The 19,742-nt window shown below is 38.3% G+C and overlaps 1 protein-coding gene across 2 annotated transcripts; it reads left to right on the forward strand.

Annotated features, from left to right (window-relative positions):
* The first annotated feature begins 2,605 nt into the window (after window positions 1-2,605).
* Window positions 2,606-19,137, forward strand: LOC114646376 (profilin-2-like). 2 transcript variants are annotated; one of them, XM_028794552.2, is made up of 3 exons: window positions 2,606-2,946; window positions 8,816-9,008; window positions 16,942-19,137. In XM_028794552.2, exons 1-3 carry the CDS (start codon window positions 2,818-2,820, stop codon window positions 17,037-17,039), a joined length of 420 nt encoding a protein of 139 aa, XP_028650385.1. In that variant the 5' UTR covers window positions 2,606-2,817; the 3' UTR covers window positions 17,040-19,137. The 2 variants fall into 2 exon arrangements, with proteins under 2 accessions (XP_028650385.1, XP_028650384.1); XM_028794551.2 differs by having other exon boundaries at window positions 2,609-2,946; window positions 17,264-19,137.
* The last annotated feature ends 605 nt before the right edge of the window (window positions 19,138-19,742 follow it).

Consider the following 19,742-nt stretch of genomic DNA (forward strand, 5'->3'; position numbering starts at 1 on the left):
AAACCAACTCAATCTCACCTTGTGGAGGATAATCTCACAAAAACAAAAATTGCTGATTAATAGCTAAAATGTTCTTTTGTTTGAATGTACTATATGTGTGTGTGTATATACTGTACATATACAGTATATTGTGAATTTGTTCTTTTAATGTGTGAATGCACCAATAAGATTGGCAATTAATTTCATTGTACTTCGTGCAATGACAATAAAAGGTATCTAATTTAATCTTTAAAAGCAACACGCTATGTTACAATGGAGGTCTTGTACTGGTTTACAGACACAAAAAGCCGAGGCTAAAATTTCTTAATGTTTGCTACAAAACACCTAGCTCACAACCACAATGTCCCAAAAAGCAGAACATAATGCTTGGTTGTGAAGGATTTAAGCTAGAAGCAGGAACCTGCCTCCCTTGAAAAGAAAAAGCTCACCTCTGCTAGTGAGATAGCATTGAGTACCACAGGTGTCACACCACCAGCCTCCTTTATGTTTTTGCCACATTTCCACAGGGGGAAACCCCTCAGTGCAAACTCAGGGTCACCCAGACCCAGACCCAGAGGTGCTGCTGCTCTGAAGATACACAGCTGAATGCTCCCTCCTTATGCTGCCTGCCTACTGCTGGTGCAGTCACATGATCTCAAACCTATCAAACATTTATTAGTTGTCTTGGGGAATTCTGACTCTACTGCGGATTTACTTCCTTTGCCTGTCCGGTAACGGTAGTTGTCACGGAAAGGTCACTTGATTCCCTAAGAAGAATATGATATGTCTTGCAAAATGCACTTATGTGTTGTACTTCCAGTTGGAGTATGACGTGGAAATGTCTACTGCAGGGTACAAAGGAAGTGCTGCTTTCAAATGCAAACCTATTAACGTCCCCCACCATGCACAATAGGTTTCATGGCAGTATAATAAAACCAAATAAATGATCAGGTTCACAAGGTCTGCCAGATTCACAAACTGTAACAAGATGCTTTCACATTTTAACATATCCAAGGCAATCTGAATTTAGTGAACAGTCTACATCTATTGCATTGATTACAGGGGGTGGATAGAAAAAGGTATTTAACTTTGCTTGGATAGAAAATATAATGTAATTACCTAAGAGAAAAAAAAAAATACCAAAAACTTGCCTAGACAGCAACACCAATCCCAGTTTTTCATACTTTTCTATAAAAATGATGTGGTTTTTGTGGGGTTTCAAATCAAAAACATTGCCTCTAATTTGATATAAGCTAATTAATCCATCCATTTTAAAACCCACTGAATCCGAACACAGGGTCACGGGAGCCAATCCCAGCCAACACAGGGAACCAATCCCGGGCAGGGCGCCAACCCACTGCAGGACACACACACAAACACCCACACACCAGGGCCAATTTAGAATCGCCAGTTGACCTAACCTGCATGTCTTTGGACTGTGGGAGGAAACCCACGCAGACACGGGGAGAACATGCAAACTCCACGCAGGGAGGACCCAGGAAGCGAACCCAGGTCTCCTTACTGCGAGTCAGCAGCGCTACCACTGCGCCACCCCTAAGCTAATTAATTAACTTATAAATATTGTAACTATGTTCTTGACATTTTGTAATCAAAGATAATTTATAAAAGTGCATTTTGGGGCTTACGTTTATTTAGATATCTGAATAAATAAAAAATAAACCAAAGGCATTAATTTTAATAGCATAGCCCTCATAAAACCAACAGATAAATAATACATCTTTTGTTAGGCATGCAACATTCCTTTGGCAGATCAAAAAACTGTTTAAGTTACCATGAAATTTGCATTAATAAAAAAGCTGTGGTTTTCTTGATCTCTCCACATACAGTATAACAGACTTAATGTTTTCCTTTTTTTTGCCAACTGTACTTCATTTTAGATAAAATACTTGAGGCCATCATTTTTTTTATTTTATTTAGCATCTGAGTTATAACTAGGCACTTAAATAAAACATAAAAAAATATTTTTTTCCTTGGTTGTAAGTTTAGCGGCACACTTTTAAAACTTAAGTGAAAAGATGTTATTTTCAATAAGGCAGAATTGCAGAAATTGCCAAAGGACATTTACTTTTGTTTAACTACTTGAATTTTTTAACTGTCAGAAAACAAATTACATGAAAGTACACTAAAATTATGAACAGTAAAAAACAACTGATATATTTTGTGTATGACATGACCACGTATTCTGTTTTCCATATAAGTAAATCCGCGCATCGCCATTCGTGGTTAAATCTACTGCAACATATTTCATATTTATTATTAAAGCACCCCCCACCCCCATTTCCCCTTAAGGTAAAGCGGCATGTCCATAGCTAGGGTTCGATTACCAAAAAAGGGTAGCGCTTGAATCCAGAATAAATGAAGAGAAATGTTTAACAATAATGGCAATTACAATAACCATGCATGAAGTAACACGCTACCATATATCACAACGGTATTTGATTCCCGCTATCTCTTATGAAAATAACCATGTGCACCTCTGTCTTAAAAAGGGACGAGAGTTACAGGTTTTCTCCTTCCGCGGCCTTCTCACCGTATTCCGTTGGCGAAGACCGTAGAACACCCCGGCGGAGTGATCCGGTAAGGACTACACCCAAGCACTGCCCGATTTCCTTGGCTTCTCTTTCCTGTCCGAGCTCAGATTAACGCGGGGACGCGAGGAAGCGCGGAGCTATTGGTGTAGTAGGAGCCGCCACCATTCCGTGTACCATCATCGCAAAAATTCCAACTTCAGTCAAGCAGGCGCGTCTCTAAACAGAAGACAGTAACGTTTCTTTAACTATTTGTGTCATCTTACAGAAGAGATCAAAACACGTCAATATGTCCTGGCAGAGCTACGTGGATAACCTGATGGCCGATGGCAGCTGCCAGGACTCCGCCATTGTCGGGTACACGGACGCCAAGTATGTCTGGGCAGCATCAGTCGGTGGTACTTTCGCCAGCATAACGGTAAGGATGGCATTTGAGTCAAAGCGCAAACGTCAGGCTTTCTTTTGACGAGCACAATGGAGGAATGTATTGGAAAGAAAAAAATCGTAGGAGTCTTTGATCGATGGTGAAGGCCCGGTACCCAGGAATGATGCATGTAATGTAGACACTGGGTATTTTGCAGAGGTATTACCGTAATCAAATACCGTCAGAACCATTTGCATTTAATTTCAATATGGGAAGTATAGACTACAAAAAATAAATAACAAAAGGGTGGCGAGGTTGGAATAAAAGTGGCTGAGGCCCGTTTCCTGCATGGAGAGGAATTCCGTTAGATCTTGGAATCGGGACCTATCTCCGTTTTAATAAACACTTTCTCATTGATTTCGAAATTGCTTAAGCCAACATTTGTTTTCTGTCTCATCTTATCGATGAGCACAGTTATTGTTCTTTATACTTGTTTGTATATCGTTTGTTTTTTTCCAGTTCTTTTATGGATCTTAAACGGCAATGCGGGAAAAAAATGAAGAGGCAAAACTGAATCCAATCAGGTCGGCCTCCGGAGTTACGCCAGTTTTCTGACGTAACGCTCTTAGCGAAGCCGAAGCATGTGGGGGGTGGTGGGCGATAATGTCGTTCAGCGTAACTTGGTTTAGTGAATCCCAGCCTCGCTGGCTCCTATATGCTTCCCCCAAGATGGCGCCCTCCCTTTTTAAAGTCCTTTTCGCCATTCAATCTTTTGCTGCAATGCTGTTTATCCGCAGGGCGCAAAATTAACCAATAACAGTGCGTGTTTTTATTGTTCTAAGGTTGTGTATACATTTTATTGTCGCTACATAATGGAACTGCTTTCCGTATGACACTGTAGGTTCGGAAAATATTAGTGTGGATTATAAAATGTTAACCACCATTTTGTAAGATGACCGAAGAAATAATGCATAATAAACGTGGTAATGGGCAGTCCCGGTCTTGGCGATGTATTTCGTGAGGGGGTCATGTCACTTTAACAGTCTTGTTGGGCCGTTTATTATCTTGCTCAGAATGGGCCACGGTGGTTTTTATGGCGTGTTTCATTCACCTCCCCCACCATCAAGGCTTAAATGTGTTCTGCATCAAATAAAACAGTTGACGTTGCGGCACAACAGAAACAGACATTAAAGCATCGGGGTTTTGATTGCCCTTTAACAAAAAAATCCTTATATTACCTTTCCTTTAAATTTATCTGTGGGTTTCCTTACGCGTACCCTAGAGAGTTCATCTCGTCACCATAAAACGTTCTGTGACTTATTTGACTTTATGTACGGATGAATAAAGTATTCCCTTTTTGGCAAATGTCATGCAGCTTGTGTTAGTCGTATATTTTCTGATTCGGATTTCATGTATGAATTGTCAAGGTAATATTCTCGCTTTCTTGGTGACGTTTCTTGTTGCTCACGCCGCTAGTGTGCGCATACATTTACTTAAGCATTGAACAAACCACATGCACATGGTGTTAAAACGCGTATAGCATTACAAATGCATTGCCTACTGTAAGGAGCTACTCTATTTAAGACGGGCTTCGAGTGAAATTAGTTCCTGTTCTCCATCAAAGCTTTGCACCCCATCCTCAGTTATGGCAAATCGGAGAAAAGCCCCACGTGTAGGAAATGAAATGGCTGGGCCTGCCATGACTGTGCAGTTCTGCTGGAGGGCGACGCCTTCAAATACATCGAAAGCCGCGTGATAAATCTGACCACTGCGTTTCCTAGTGCGGTTTAAGTTGCCAAGCCGCAGCATCCACAGGACTGTAGGTGGAAAAGCCGCACTTGATGTGAACGCCGACTCCACCCACCAACCTTTGATTTCACCTGAACACACCTTTGAAACGCTCTGCCAGGGGATAAGAGTCCCAAAGTGGCCTGTCCGCATGGAGTCCAGCGTGCTGCGCGTTTTATCAGCCTGAACGAGCGATGCTCTCCAGCGACGCTTAATGGGCGGTAAGCAGTTGCAGAAAACGAGCGAGCTTTTTACATCAAACTTTCTGTCTCGCAATAAAAGTTAGCTGGATCGCTCCCTCGGATAACGGGGCCTGAGGCGAATGTGCGAGTGTGTGCATGACTCAAACAGCGGTGACGCTCTACAGCGGTAAAAAGATAACGGTTTGGAGTAGCACGAATTAACGTAATTTAATTCCACGGTGTAGTTACGGGCTATTACAGAAATGAACATGCGGCCTGCATATACAGAATGGTACGTGGCAAAAATAATTTGGCTTTTACGGCCCTCGGGGTTAAAGCTGCCTTTTCTGAATCCGCCTTGTCCAACAGCAGTGTTAATTTTCCCTTCTGCAGTCAGTATATCTTTTTTTATATAATGCTTTTAAAATTTGACTGTCGGTTGTATTTTTCATTTTCTCCTTAACTTCTCTAAGTAAGGCAATTTGATCTTTTAATATTACAAAATGTGTAATACAGTGATATTTAATTGATTTGCTGCTTTGTTTTTAATGGGATATGTATTTTCTTCCATTCTTGTGCACCAGTTTCACCACATTTTTGCTTCCATAAAATTAACTCTGAATTTTCTCCAATATGAATTTAGAACCAGCTTATGTGTTCAAAAGAATTACTTATGAACACTTGGAAATCGCTAAAAAAAATGTTTTTGGCACCTCCTGATTCACTGGTATGACAAAACCCCCCACATATGATAATACTTTTTGACTCCTTGATTACTAATTATAAAAGACAAGTTTTTTGCCTACCCCCCCATCCCCCCCCCCATTTTTGGACTATATTTTATGCAGAATTGCACTTGTGTGATTAAGATTAAACCAATAGATGTCTTAAGTAAAAATTATCCAAAGGATTTGAGGTTGCAAAAGCTGCATCAACTGTCTAGGGGTTACAATGGGTCAGAGTTACTGCTTTTCATAAAATTTGGAAAAAATTGGGATAGGTGGTAATAGGCAATGTGGAGTGAAATTTTATGCCATTTTGAAGTTGCTGACCCTTTGAGCCATGCCCAGAATGTCAGAAAAGGTTAATGTTAAATACAAGCTAAGCACAAGACATTTTAATATCCTAAATATTTTAGTAACTGTTCCTGTTTATTGTGTACTTCTACCTCATGAAGTAAATCATTACAGTTCTTAGGGTGGTTTACCCTAATATAGACTTTTCAAAGTTTTGTTTTTGTTTTGTATAAGAATTAAAGTGTCAAGTGTATTTTACCTATAGCTACAGTATAAGGTAAATTGCTAACTTGAATTTTTTTTTTTTTAACTAGGAAAAAGAAATGGCAGCTTTTTTTGTTTTGTTAAATATTTGTTTACATTTAGGTTTGTGCTGTACAGCACAATGGCACAGGATTATTAGAATCTCTAGCATTCATATCTGTAAATCCTAGCCAAGGATTCAGAGAAATGTTTCTCCATATTTGACTGTATTTGAGAATGGATGCTTGCTGCCCGGTGGTGCAGTGGTAGTGCTGCTGCCTCACATTAAGGAGATCAGGGTTTGCATCCTGGATCCTACCTGCATGGAGTTTTCATGTTTTCCCTGTGTCTGTGGGTTTTTTCTCTCAGTCCAGTCTAGTCTAGGTGGATTGGCAGTCCTGTTGGTTGGTGTTTTGTGTGTGTGTGTGTGTGTGTGTGTGTGTGCGCGTGCGTGCATGCCTGCCTGTCTGCCCACCCATCCGTCTCGTGATAGACTTGCATCTTGTAAAGCTTGTACCCTTTGCCTGCTGGAATAGGAGTTAGCATCCCCCACGACCCTGTTCTGGACTAAGCGGGACAATGACCGACTGTTTTAAGAGCTCAACAGTGGGGAGAAGTGCAAGGGGCCAGTGGTCAGAAAGAGGATGGTGCCTTCCATAGTGGTAACCCAAGGATATGCTAGTGGGCATAACTGGTTGGTGTCCTTTGGATGAGCCTGGGCCCTAGGTACCCTGAACTTCATTAAGAAGATTTAATGGTTGATGGCTGGATGCAAGTTTATGTTGCTTATGATATATTTGTAAATAAGTTAAAAGTCTGGTAAGTTAATGGATTGAGGAGATACTGTGCTCTGTGAAATGTATGTAAAGGGGAAAAATGCAGTAGTTTTTGTGGCATAAATTCACCCAACAGAGGTTTTACATTTTTACAAAATATATGGCATAGAAATGAACTGTTATGTGTTACAGACTAAAGTTTTTCTTTCCGAATAAAGTTTGTTAATCTTTGTGGCAGTATAGTTCAAAATGTTTCAGACAAGGCAAACTCATGGACACAGAGATAAGCTAAAAATACATAAATGTCCAGATATCAGTTAACAAGGTGGCCTGGTGATGCTGTTGTCAATACTGTTGACTTGATACCTGTCAATGTTTTTTCTGTGGATGCAGCCCATATCCTCCCACACTATAAATAATGTAAGTCTTAAGTTGGCCTTGTATAGGTATGATTGGGTCTTGCATTGTCTAGATACCCTTGCAGCAGATGTGGGTTTTGCCCAAAGTGTATTAAAATGTTAAGTATTGAAAGTATTATTAAAGAGCTAACGGGTTGCCCAGACCATCAAAGCTAAACCATTTTGTTAAGAGCCCAACACCATCTATTCTGTTATTATTCTGGCATATGGACTGAAACACCAACAGGGGAACTGCTCCTTTTCATAGAGTTTAGATGGAGCAGGTGATTTTAGACTGGGCATCAAGGACACATACACTCTTTGCTAATATGTAGGTGGTCTTACTTGTAACTTGCCAGTGAGAGAATTAAGCCAAGCTTCTAAGAAGCAGTCTTCATTCTTGACAGTGAAGAAATCTATAAAAGTTTTAAACTGTTATATTTTTGTTCCTCTGTTTCCCCACTATTTATGATGGTTGAATGTGGATGTGCCTCAGAGCCACAGAAGCCTAAATGTTTTAGTCCTAACAACTGGCTGACTGTGAGTTTCTCAGCTGATCTGCTGGTCATCTGTTGTGTGGATTTAATCATTTTTACTGAATATAGACTTCACTGCACAGAGAGTTAAAGTATTTTTCAATCTGAGTTAAGTGATACTTTTTAAGTAGCTGTCCAATCTTAATACTTGGTCATGTGTGGTGTGGACTGCGAGGACATTCTTGGTTTGTCCCTGAACCCCCAAAAACAACAAAGTTTGTATATTTGTTAGATGAATAGATATCTGCTTATTGCAGTTAGAGTTGATACAGTTTGGACTGAAGATGTTGGCATTAGATCATATGGTAAAGATTGTAAACATTGGGCCCGAGTGATGTGAGTGGCAGCATTTAAAAAAGAAGTTGCTGCCAGAATTTGAACAGTGTCTCAGTAGTTGGCACTGTTGCTTTGCTGATCCAGCATCCTGCATTTGAATCCCTTCACTGATGGTTGTCCATACTGAGTTTGCATCTTTCCCTGTGTCTACAAGAGGTTTCCTCTTGCATTCCCTAAAGATGTTGGGTTAATCAGCAGTTCAGTTCCAACTTGGTGGCATCAGTGTGCGAGTATGGCTGTGAATTGGGAGCACTGCAATGGACTGGCAACCTGGCACAAAACAGACTTGTACATATGCTCAGTGCTCTGTAACTGAATTGAATTGGTTTAACATTAGATGCTGCTGTTACTTTTTTTTTGTTCACTATTTGTAAGAATTCTTACTCCTGTTTGAAAAGGACAATTCAATTTTCAATTTTTTTTGCAATGTTCTTATACCAAATGTAACAAAATTATGAAAATCATAGAGCGGAAATTACTTTTGACAAATAATTGCAACATTTCAGTCTATTTGATCTATGCTTATTGATACAAATAACTATTTAAATGTTAATAGTGAATAAATTGGCTTAACCAACATACACACAGTGACTTCTCAGTTTCAAAGTCTATTTTATGTTTTAATTGTTTTACTTTTTTTATTTCTAGCCTCAAGAAATAGATGTGATAGTTGGAAAGGACCGAGAAGGCTTCTTCACCACTGGCATGACACTAGGTTCAAAGAAATGCTCTGTGATCAGAGATAGCCTTAATATTGAAGGTGACTGGACAATGGACATCAGGACAAAGAGTCAAGGAGGCGAGCCAACATACAATGTTTCTGTAGGCAAAGCTGGCAAAGGTAACTCCTGGAGCACTTTTTCGTCTCTTTACATAGTGTGGTTTATTTCATATTAGTTTGACTTAAGTGTTGAATTTTTAATTTTAATAATGTTCCAGTAAGAATTTATGCTTGGGTTCTGATAAATGAAATAGTAATGTCAATTTTTAATTGTTTTCAGGAAGCCATTTTTACACACATGCAAACATTTTTGTTTCTATTAACGACTTTATGCCACCTTAGTAGAGGGTCCACGCATCATATGAAGGACTGTTTAGAAATTGAAATAGTGTAGGGTTCTTGTTCAGGAATTTGGCAAAATGGAAATGGTTAAAGTTACAAACGTTGCAATCGTACAGGTTTGAGAACAGAAGCATATCTAAACTGACATACCTTTAGAATATAGTGATAGGAAATGTAAAATAAAGAATTAATCAACTGCTTTTATCTGAACTAATTCTGATATAAAAAAATCTTGGGATATTTTGACATCTCAAGGCACTTTTTTTCACTAACTGCAACAACTAAAATTGGGTTAACAACCTAACTTGACATGTTATTGTTTCTATTAAAAGCCTGACTGCTAAAGAAGCCTGTACTTAAATCCTGAAACTTAGATATGGAAATGCCTACAATCCTGTTTTCCTACACAGCACACAGAAAAATGAGCTGGTCTCTGAACAGTCGTCATTTGTTATTAATAGTTCATACATACAGTTGAGGACAGAAATTTACATACACTTAATATAAAATCTGCAGATTCACCCTAACAACCTATACATTTTACATATTGTTTTAAAACATCTGCTGCTTGAGCAGCAAACCCACCCCTCCCCCCCCCCCCCCCCCCCCAAAAGTGTTCACAGATTGCTTCACTTTTTATTAAATATAAGACAATTCCAGTTATTTACATTTTTACATACATTTTGTTCACTCTGCCTTGAAACAGCTTGGAAAATTCTAGACAGTGATGTCCAGCCTTTACACAATTAGACATTGAGCTTCTGATAACCAATTTGCTTTACTGGAGTCAACATGTGGATTTATATTAAGGCCTACCATCAGACTCACTGCCTGTTTGCTTGACATAGTGGAAAAATCAAAAGAAATCCGCCAAGACCTCTGGGGGAAAAAAAATTGTGGACCTCCACATATCTGCTTCATCCTTCATCCAATTTCCAAACACCTGAAGGTTCCATGTTCATCTGTACATTTCATAATACACAAGTATAAACAACTTGGTGGCCACACAGCCATCCTACCACTCAGGAATGAGACACATCCTGTCTCCTAGGGAAGAAAGTCCTTTGGCACGAAACATGCAAATCAATCCCAGAACAACAGCAAGGGACCTTGTGAAGATACAGGAAGAAACGGGTAGATACATATCTATATCCACAGTAAAAGCAGCCCTATATCAACATAACCTGAAAGGTGGCTCAGTAAGGAAGAAGCCACTGTTCCAAAGCCACCATAAAAAAGCCAGACTGCAGTTTGCAGTGGCACATGAGGACAAAGATCTTGCTTTACTGGAGAAATGTCCTCTGGTCTGATGGATTCAAGATCAAACTGTTTGGCCATAATGATCAAGATTATGTTTGGAGGAAAAAGGGTGAGGCTTACATGCCAAAGAGCACCCACCAACCGTCAGGCATGAGGGTGGGAGAATGATGTCGTGGGGCTGCAGACTGGTGCATTTCACAAAATAGATGGCATCGTGAGGAAAGAAAATTTATGTAGATAAGACTGCAGCAACATCTCAAGCTCAGCAAGGAATTTGAAGTTCAGTTGCAAATGGGTCTTCCAAATGGATGTTGACCCCAAGCATACCTCCACAGTTGTGGCAGTGGCTTCAGGACAACAAGGTCAAGGTATTGAGGTGGCCATCATAAAGCCCTGACCTCCATCCCATTGAAAGATTTGAGAGCAGAACTGGAAGTGTGTGTGAGCAAGGAGACCTACAAACCTTCCCACTTACACCAGTTCTGTCTGTAAGAATGTGACACAATTCCAGAAACATCTTGTACAAAGCTTGTGGAGAGACACCTAAAATGTGTAGCTCAAGTTAAGCAATTTAAAGGCAGTGCTACCAAATATTAACAGTGTATGTAAACGTGTGATCCACTGGAATTGTCATTTAGTCAATTAAAATAAAATCTGTCTGTGAACATTGTTGGAAGAAATGACTTTTGCCCTGCCCAAAGTACATGTCTTAAATGATATGCCAAATTTATAGTTTAGTGTGAAATCTGTGGCGGGAAAATAAAGGGAGTTTTATGTACAATTCTGATTTCAGCTGTCAATAGCACACAGCCAAAAAAAACTGGATGTAACATACTCTGAAGCAGTGAAGGCACCTGTGACAGTGTGATTGACCTTGGTTATAAAGGTGCAAAATGATGAAACTACTGTGGTGCCTTTTTCCTGTTGCTGTTCATTCATCTCTATTTTATATTTTGCACATCACCCATTTGTTCATGCTTCTTTGGCATTTCAAAATACACGTTCTGGGGCTTTCAGATCGAATGCAGCTATTCAGATATAATTTGGATTTGTTTAAAAAAGTCGTCTTCAAAGGCAGAAACTGACATTCAATTATAAAAGGTTTTTTTTTTTTTTTTTCTTAAAACCTGTCCTGGTGGTTAGCTTGTCTCTTTATTAGTAAATCTTGCATCAGCTCCAGGCCCCTTCTCAACATAGGGTCCCCCCACCCCTTCTAATATCCCACTGCCTAGTACATTGATCTACAAGTATACTCAGAGAAGTTTTTCTAAATACTTCTCCGGTGATCTGATTCTGTTCTGCTTTTCCTTTTATTACAACGCCTTAAAATCACCCCCTTTAAAAAAGACTTGTCAGGCAGCACACCGTGAACCCACAATTAGTCTCTCTCTCTTTCGGTTGTTTGACACACAATTCTTGAAACAATGAGGTGTAATAGGAAATATTAAGGTCACCTTTATTATTGCCATGTGTGTGCGGACCCAGACTTTTCAAGGGGAGACCAATGGTTTCCAACCAGCTTTTTACTTTGAATGGCATGATATAAACGGTACCCTGCCTCTGCCCATTGGATACCTCCAAAATAATAAACCACCTTCAACCTGCATGCATTTTGTTTACTCTTTTAATTTGCTTGCTATTCTTGTCCTGTGACAGTCTTATTAACTAACCCAGATTCCTCCTGGTCCTTGTCAGAACAGTGAGCCACAGCAGTAGCCACAAAAAGGAGCTTAAGTGGTTACAAGCCACATATGCTGGTACTGTGCTTCGTTACATTATTTATATTTGTAGTTATTTTTTTTTCCCCACCATGAATCTGCAAAACATGGACCACTTGACACAATATTGTGTCGTTCTAGTTTGTAGCATGCTGTTCGTGACCTGTGCTATAAATGTCTCGTAACATGTCTAAACTGCTATAAGGACAGCTGCGAGGAATGGGTGCAGAGCACCTCTGTGGGAATAGCTGAGTGACGGGGTGAAGGATAGTGTCTTCATGCCCAACAGGCTGAGTGGTTTAGAACTTGTGCAGCAGCCATTTGTACTAGACTAAAAACAATATGGCAGTGCAGATGCTCCTGTTTTATAAGTTACAGCTGCTTGGAGTTTTGATGGCTTATATGTAAATTTCATTTGAGTACTTATAATTTATTTTTATATATATAAAATAAAAACTGTTGGTGGTTGTTCTTGCTATGGCCACTGCTACACATCAAAGTTACCAAATAATATTAAACACTGTCATCAACTCAATGGGCAATAAATGCTTGTATGGTGTGTGCAGTCCGATGCACTATTGACTTTTCTTTTTTGGGCTTCAAAAATTGACTGGGGGGCTAGGCAAGTTCACAGCAACCAGCCAATGGTACCTGGAGCAACAATGTTTTAATGGTAGTCTTATTGCCTGCATGCAGCAAAATCCAAAAACAATACTTTCACAGTCTTGTTCAATGCATTTTTATGGCGGCAGAAGCTCTCCATATTGAGCAGAGACCAAGCAAGTTATGAAATTGCACAGATGGTCCCAGCTTCTTGCAGTATAAAACTATTCGGTTTGGTTCGTTTCCAGTTTATACCATTTTACTGTATAATCTTCATGGTGCAGACACATGAAATCCAATGAGATAGTATAGTTGGACCTCAACTGTATCATTTTGAAGGTTATAAAATAGTTTTTTCAACAGTTCACTTTTAAACCATTTCTTTAAAACTGTCTTATGCCTTTGGCATCTGGTGCATGACAAATCAACCCTGGACAAGAATCCAGGTCTCTGCAGGGCACACTGACCTGAATGTGACTCATACAAGGCCAGTTTAGTGTTTTCAGTCAATTAAACTTGCATATCTTTGCTATTTTTTGAAGAAACTGGAATACTCAAGGAGAAAAAACTTGAGAATGTGCATACCCCACATAGAAACTGGCTGTGGTTAAAATTTGAGCATAGTCCAAAAACCTTATTGAGGTGGCATTGCTACGCACTGCTTCTGGAAACTGGTGTGTGTAAACTCCGGCATTTGACTCGGTTCTTCTACATCCTTTAACAAATGGTGTTGAAATGCTAAAAAGATGGATTTTGAATTTTAGGTTCATATCAATCAATAATGGACCTTGATTATGGTGTTTTTATATACATTGATCAGTTCTTTGCCAAGATATCAAAGAAACATGAGGCTAATCTTCACATGTAATTTTACGTGGCGAGAATGAATTTGGAATTGTCACTGGCTATACCCTGTAATTTGAATGGTATCCCATCTAAGTCTGGTTCCTGTCTTGTTTCCCATGGTACTGATTTGTTGCTTCTCTTATCATACTATGCAAGTACTATCAAAAGCAATGTACCTTTTTATATTATTTGAAATTGGAAAAAATCAAATTCTCAGTTAGAGGATCTGTACAAAATTTTTTCAAAACCTGGCAGGATCTGATCAATATTATTTTAGAATAAGAGAAATAACTATTACTGCATTTCACTCCCTTCTCCATCTCTTATTTACATATATATTTCTCCCTTTCCTTTGCCTAATGTTGTGTTATTAAAAAGCCCTAAGCAATTCTCCTTTAGCTAAGCTCTCCTTCTCAGGGGTGGGGTTTGATTTGTTTTTGTTTGGTTATAAATTGATCCATTTGTATGGAATGATTACAATAAAAATTAATAAAATATATAAAAAAAAAAAAAAAGCAATTTACCTTATCAAAATAAACATAATTCAGTGTCTGCAGTTCATGGCAGTAAATGCCTACCTAGTAAATACTACACAGAAAAAAAGAGTCTCTGAACAGTCTGTTTATCTCTGTCTGAGTAGTGTTTTTATATGTTACTAATAATTGACATATACATAAAGTACAGTCGGTAAGAAACTGGACATGGCATACTAAGCAGCAGTGATGGCACCTGTGACAGTGTGAAAAGCCTTGGCTATACAAGAACACTTATATTTATAAAAGTGTGTAATGCTTAAAAAATGAGTTGCCTCCATTTCTGAGATCATCGGTAAATATTGGGATTTCTGTGAAGTTTTCTAATATTTAAAGCCTGATAAGCACATTCTCACACTTTCTGCATTGCTTTTTCTGTTCTATCTTACCACCATAGCTCAGATTTCCTAGATTAAATTGGCCAGTATGAGTTTGTGTGTCTTTATCCTTCCGGAGATTGGTGGGTTCCACATCAAATCCAGTACTACCAATAGTGTAGAATCTCCAAAGTGTGTGTGTGTAAGCTGACTTTGGGTAACGGCTGTTGACATTATAGATGCTTTGTTAAAAAGCACAAATATATAAAGTTTCTCCCTACAATGCTGCAACCAGCTTTACTGTTGTATGCACAGTTGACGTGTATCATTAAAATGTGCTATTTTGATAGTTTTGATTTTTACTGTTAATGTTCAGGACTGAGTCTAATGCCATTTTTCTATATTGGTGCTAAGCAGTATGTAAAGTTCATTTTCATCTTGACTACCTGATGCATAGCTGTAGTATAAAGAGAATCCTTGGTGCTGTGTAACAAAAAACTAGGTAGCTATTTGTGCTGCATACATATGACCATCATTAATGCATGGTTCAGCTAAAACAAACTGTTTTAAACATAAAGAACAAAACACCTGTAATTCAAATGAAATGAGTTGAATTTTAGTCTAAGAGGCCTACAAAATGGATTTGCCCATTGCAGTCTGGGAGCGTTTACAGCCATCAGTGAAACCTGAAAGCCTAAAAAACTTTGTTTAATGGAACATCAGTTTTCATTCCACTATTACTAGAAGGTCAAAAACTTGATTTGACCAGGGACTATGTAGTCCTATTCAAAATGTTTAATATAAATGATTAAAAATGTATGTAAACAATATAAATATTGTTGATCCTGTCTTTATAGAAACCAAGACGCAAGGTTTCGCATCAGTATAAAGTTTGCTTACAATAATCCAATAGTACTGTACATTAATGAATATTCAGCTTTTCCTTGAGTTTGTCTCAGTAGCACAGGTATATAAATTGTGATTCAAGTTATCATAAACTACAATTTAACATGCATAGAAAATATTTCATTGTACTTAACTACAATGAGAAATAAAAATGAGAATTTATTCAAAAACAAAAACAACTTGTCTTCCTGTCTTGCCTTATAATCAGTATTTATGAAATATGTGATTGTTCAATATACTGTAGATTTAAAACTTTGAGGCGTAAACACTTGTTTAGAGCAGTTATTCTGGACAATTGCTTTGTGCCAAATTGTGCTCCTCACACATCTAAGTACGTAAGGGAAGTGATTATATTAACAGAAGGCTTACACACTACTGCATCTCATCTTCCAAGAGTAACTAACGGATAAAATTAATCTCTTGAGGTGTTGTGTCAGAGTTCAGGGGTTCAGCTTTCATAGAAGATTGTGCGAACATGTTTCTACTGCATCTCCTTAGCCCTGAAACACATTTTGGAATAGAATAATTAAAAAGCACAACAGTCTGATAAATGCAGTAGTTTTACTTCCAATATCTCTTGGTAAACATGACATACACATTACAATTAAAATAGGCTAAAACCACTTTAAAAAGGCAGAAAACCAGTCACACATACATAAACCCTGGTAAAATACTGAAGCTGAAAAATGTTGTGAACCTGTGAACATCTAAGGCTAACTTTGTCACCAAAATCACCCTGAACTGGATTCAGGGGGTTTAGTGCTAATTAGTTAGATTGACAATCTTAGTGTTGTGTGGCCCTGACAGTGTTCCCCGGGAAGTTTTAATGGTCAGGTAGCTATTCAGATTGCCCAAACCTAACAGAGTACATTTTAGTAATTTATACAATTACACTTGCCTGTTAAGTTTGCTAAATTTGACGCCGTTCACATTTTCTGTACAGCTGTTTTCTGTATCAGTTTAGCCAGGTCAGGGTTCCGGGGCAGAAGTCTTCTCAGCATTATAGGGCACATAAACACACACTTGGGCCCACAAAAAAAAAAAACATTAGCATATTACATATTTAGTATGTTATACAAAGCATAATGCACTAGGTATATTTAAATAAAGCTTTGAAGCTGAATTACTTGAAATGTTTTCCTGAAAACAGTAAAGTGCTAAAGAATATTAAATGGTAAAATAAACAAAAATGAAAAGTGGAAATTTTACATTGACTTTAAAATGTATTTTGCATATATGAAAGATTCCATCTAGTCACTATAGAAATGTGTGAGCTAACAAGTGAATGTAATTAATTTAACTCACTGTTCTGCTTGATATTTCCTGTGTGAATGTTCTGTTAGATGGAATGTAACTTTTCCCCCATTATGATGTTAGAGCTGTCTGGTGTCTGCCACTAAATGTTAGAAGTCAACAAAACTAACAGTAATAGACACTCCTTTTTAATGTGACTTGATCCTGAATGCTGTCTTTTCTAACTATCACATTTTTTTCTAAAAACTTCCTTTCCTTTTTTCTTTTTTTTCAGTCTTGGTTCTTGTAATGGGCAAAGAAGGGGTCCATGGAGGAGGATTGAATAAGAAGGCATACTCAATGGCAAAATACTTAAGGGATTCTGGGTTCTAGGTTACATGCAGGCATACTCAGTAGTTCAAAAATGAGAAACACAAATTGCTATTAAAATTTCCCCTTTAAAGCTGTCACATTAATGTCTTGGAAAAGTTTAATAGCAATGAAGGGTAATGGGGGTAAGAACTTGTGTCTCCTTTGTATCCCTGTGTTAGTGGGGAAAGCTTTTTCAGTTCTATTCATTTTTTTTTTGTTTTGTTTTGTTTCCTTGTGTACTCCAGCATTGGTTTTAGTCATGGGAAAAGAAGGTGTCCATGGAGGGCAACTCAACAAGAAAGCATTTACCATGGCTCACTACCTGAGGAAGTCTGGATATTAAGCAGCCTGTCCCCATCCACCTAGCAACTCATTCTCATCACCATCCAGTTGCATTGGCAGTGCTACCAGACTGTAGCTTGTTATTTTCCTTGCGACCCCTCCACCTTGGTTTCATTCATTACCCTTCCCTCTTTGTTCATTTAGGTGTTTTAACACTTGTATACCAGTACCATTGTTGCACCATAGTTAATTAGCATGTTGTTACTTTAATGTTTAAAAAAATATATATATAACTTGGCTGATGTTAAACCTGGGCACTGCTTTTTGTTAATGTATAGAGACTGAAGAACAAGTCATACCAAATGAAGGAGGCTTATGAAGGACAACTACATTAAATAAAGTGAACTTTGCATACGAAGGTGCCGGTAGTACAATCGTGAATTGATCGATTTATTTTGAGCACTTTGAGCGGTAACATGGCTCATTTAGTCTTCCTTTTCTAGAGCATGTCTGGGAGGGAAATTGTGCATGCATATCTCTTGGCTTGTTTAGCTTCTGTTCATATTTCCACCCCTTTTCCCTATTTAGCTGCCCATGCTTATTTGTGTAGGTGACCCTCAAATCACTTCACAGAATATGTTGCTTTGCATTATTTTACCAATTAGGCCTTTTCCTATGTGATCACTCATAACTCCTGATTTAGAGTTGCAGAATCCTGCATCCTAGGCTTTGTATTGTTGCACTCGTTGCAGGAGAGAGTGGGCTGCTGCCCTGTTTTAGGGTGAGTGCAACTCTAGAAGCTTGTTTCAGAATGCAGGTTGTGTTGCCTCTCATTCACATTGACTTTATAATCTCCATGGACATTCCATCATTGCAATAGCTCAGGCACTTAAAAGTATTGTTTGCCAGTTCCTGTAATGTATAACTTTTTATTTTTAAGTAAGGCTGCCATGATGGACAGTGGATATCCTAAAAGAGCCATCCTGGAGTGTGTCCAGTTTCAATTTTTACATAGGACCAATTTTAAGTTGCAGCTTGGCATGTAATAAACACAAACAAAACTGCTGTAATCATTTATGAAGGACTGCTGCCTGCTTCACCCATATTCTGAAAGTAAATGCTAGCTGGTAGTCCACCTGGATGGTAGGAAGTACTGGTTATTACCAGCATATGGAATGGCTACAGCAGACTCCTTTGTTGTAACACATCTTGTATGTTGCAAAGAAAAGAAATGAGTTACTGCATTTGATCCTCTAAGTCCAGGCTGTGGGAAAGCTGTGGAATAAATTGCCTTGTGCTCTAGTCATCAAAAGTGTGCTGTCAAACTGTCTGTTAAAGCACGGTACTAAATGTATGTCCGGTTAGAAAGAAAACTGACAATTGAAGTTCTGCATACACTAAATCAATGGGAGACGGTATTGGTTGGAATAAGAAAACCTGGTTGTCTCGAGAAAACTTTTTACAATATGAAAAAAAAAAAAATCTGTTTATCTTGTGCCATAAAGTTGTAGAGATGATCAGTTGCTTTTGTGAGATGGATTTTAACCTGCTGCCCAGTAAAGAGTCATTTGAATGGCACTTCCTTAGAGACATTTTAGCATATGCTGGAAATGTTCAGGCCTTGTGGAATATGTACAGATTTTAAAGAAAAAACAAACAAAAAACAAAAAAATAAACACCTTGTTGCTGATTTTATGTTCATTTCTTTCCCTGCACTTATTTTCTTACATCTGGGATACAGTCTAACTCCATCTGATTTAATATGCATTTAAATAAAATGCCATAAATCAATAAACCACCTTGTTTACAGACAGATTAAATAAATTTATTCCAACCATTGGAGTTGTGGATGTGATTTTGTGGGGGTTTTTTTTTTTTGCCTTTTCAGAAATCATAATGGGAAGTCACCACTCCATTTCCAAAATTTGTACTTTTTGTTATGAAGACAAGTTTCAGTGGAATAAGCCACATTTATTTACACAAAGTGACCTACATTTGTCATGGGAAAATAACATTCAGTAAATTATTACAATAGCAAAATACTCCTTTACATTTAAGGGATAATCAATCGCCTTATAAATCACACAACAAGCTCACTGGGTCCCAGTTGTGAAGGGATGTAGATTTTCATGAATTTGGAATAAAAGTAGCTTGGAATGCATTCTAAAGCTAAAAATCACTGTGGGTGGAAGGGTGGTGCTTTTAATTAGTTAAATTTGGGGGAGACTGGTATAAAAAGATTCCAACGGCTTTAACTAACCATCCATTGGTACAATTCAATATCCTCCTTAAGAAGTGGATGGGTGCATGACACACCTCACAAAACACAGCTAGAACAGGCTGTCCTTCCAGGCTGGATCAAAGCGACTGCCAAGAGATCAATAGCTACTGTAAAAGAACTACAGGTTTTCATGGACTGTCATTGTGTACATGTGACGGCAA

Source organism: Erpetoichthys calabaricus, chromosome 2 (genome assembly GCF_900747795.2).
Source record: "Erpetoichthys calabaricus chromosome 2, fErpCal1.3, whole genome shotgun sequence".
Lineage (NCBI taxonomy): Eukaryota > Metazoa > Chordata > Cladistia > Polypteriformes > Polypteridae > Erpetoichthys > Erpetoichthys calabaricus.

Coding starts and splice junctions, on each gene's coding strand:
- LOC114646376 (XM_028794552.2), top strand. CDS start 2,818: ATGTCCTGGCAGAGCTACGTGGATAACCTGATGGCCGATGGCAGCTGC. Junction 2,947..8,815: donor GTACTTTCGCCAGCATAACG/GTAAGGATGGCA, acceptor TTTTATTTCTAG/CCTCAAGAAATAGATGTGAT. Junction 9,009..16,941: donor TGTAGGCAAAGCTGGCAAAG/GTAACTCCTGGA, acceptor CTTTTTTTTCAG/TCTTGGTTCTTGTAATGGGC.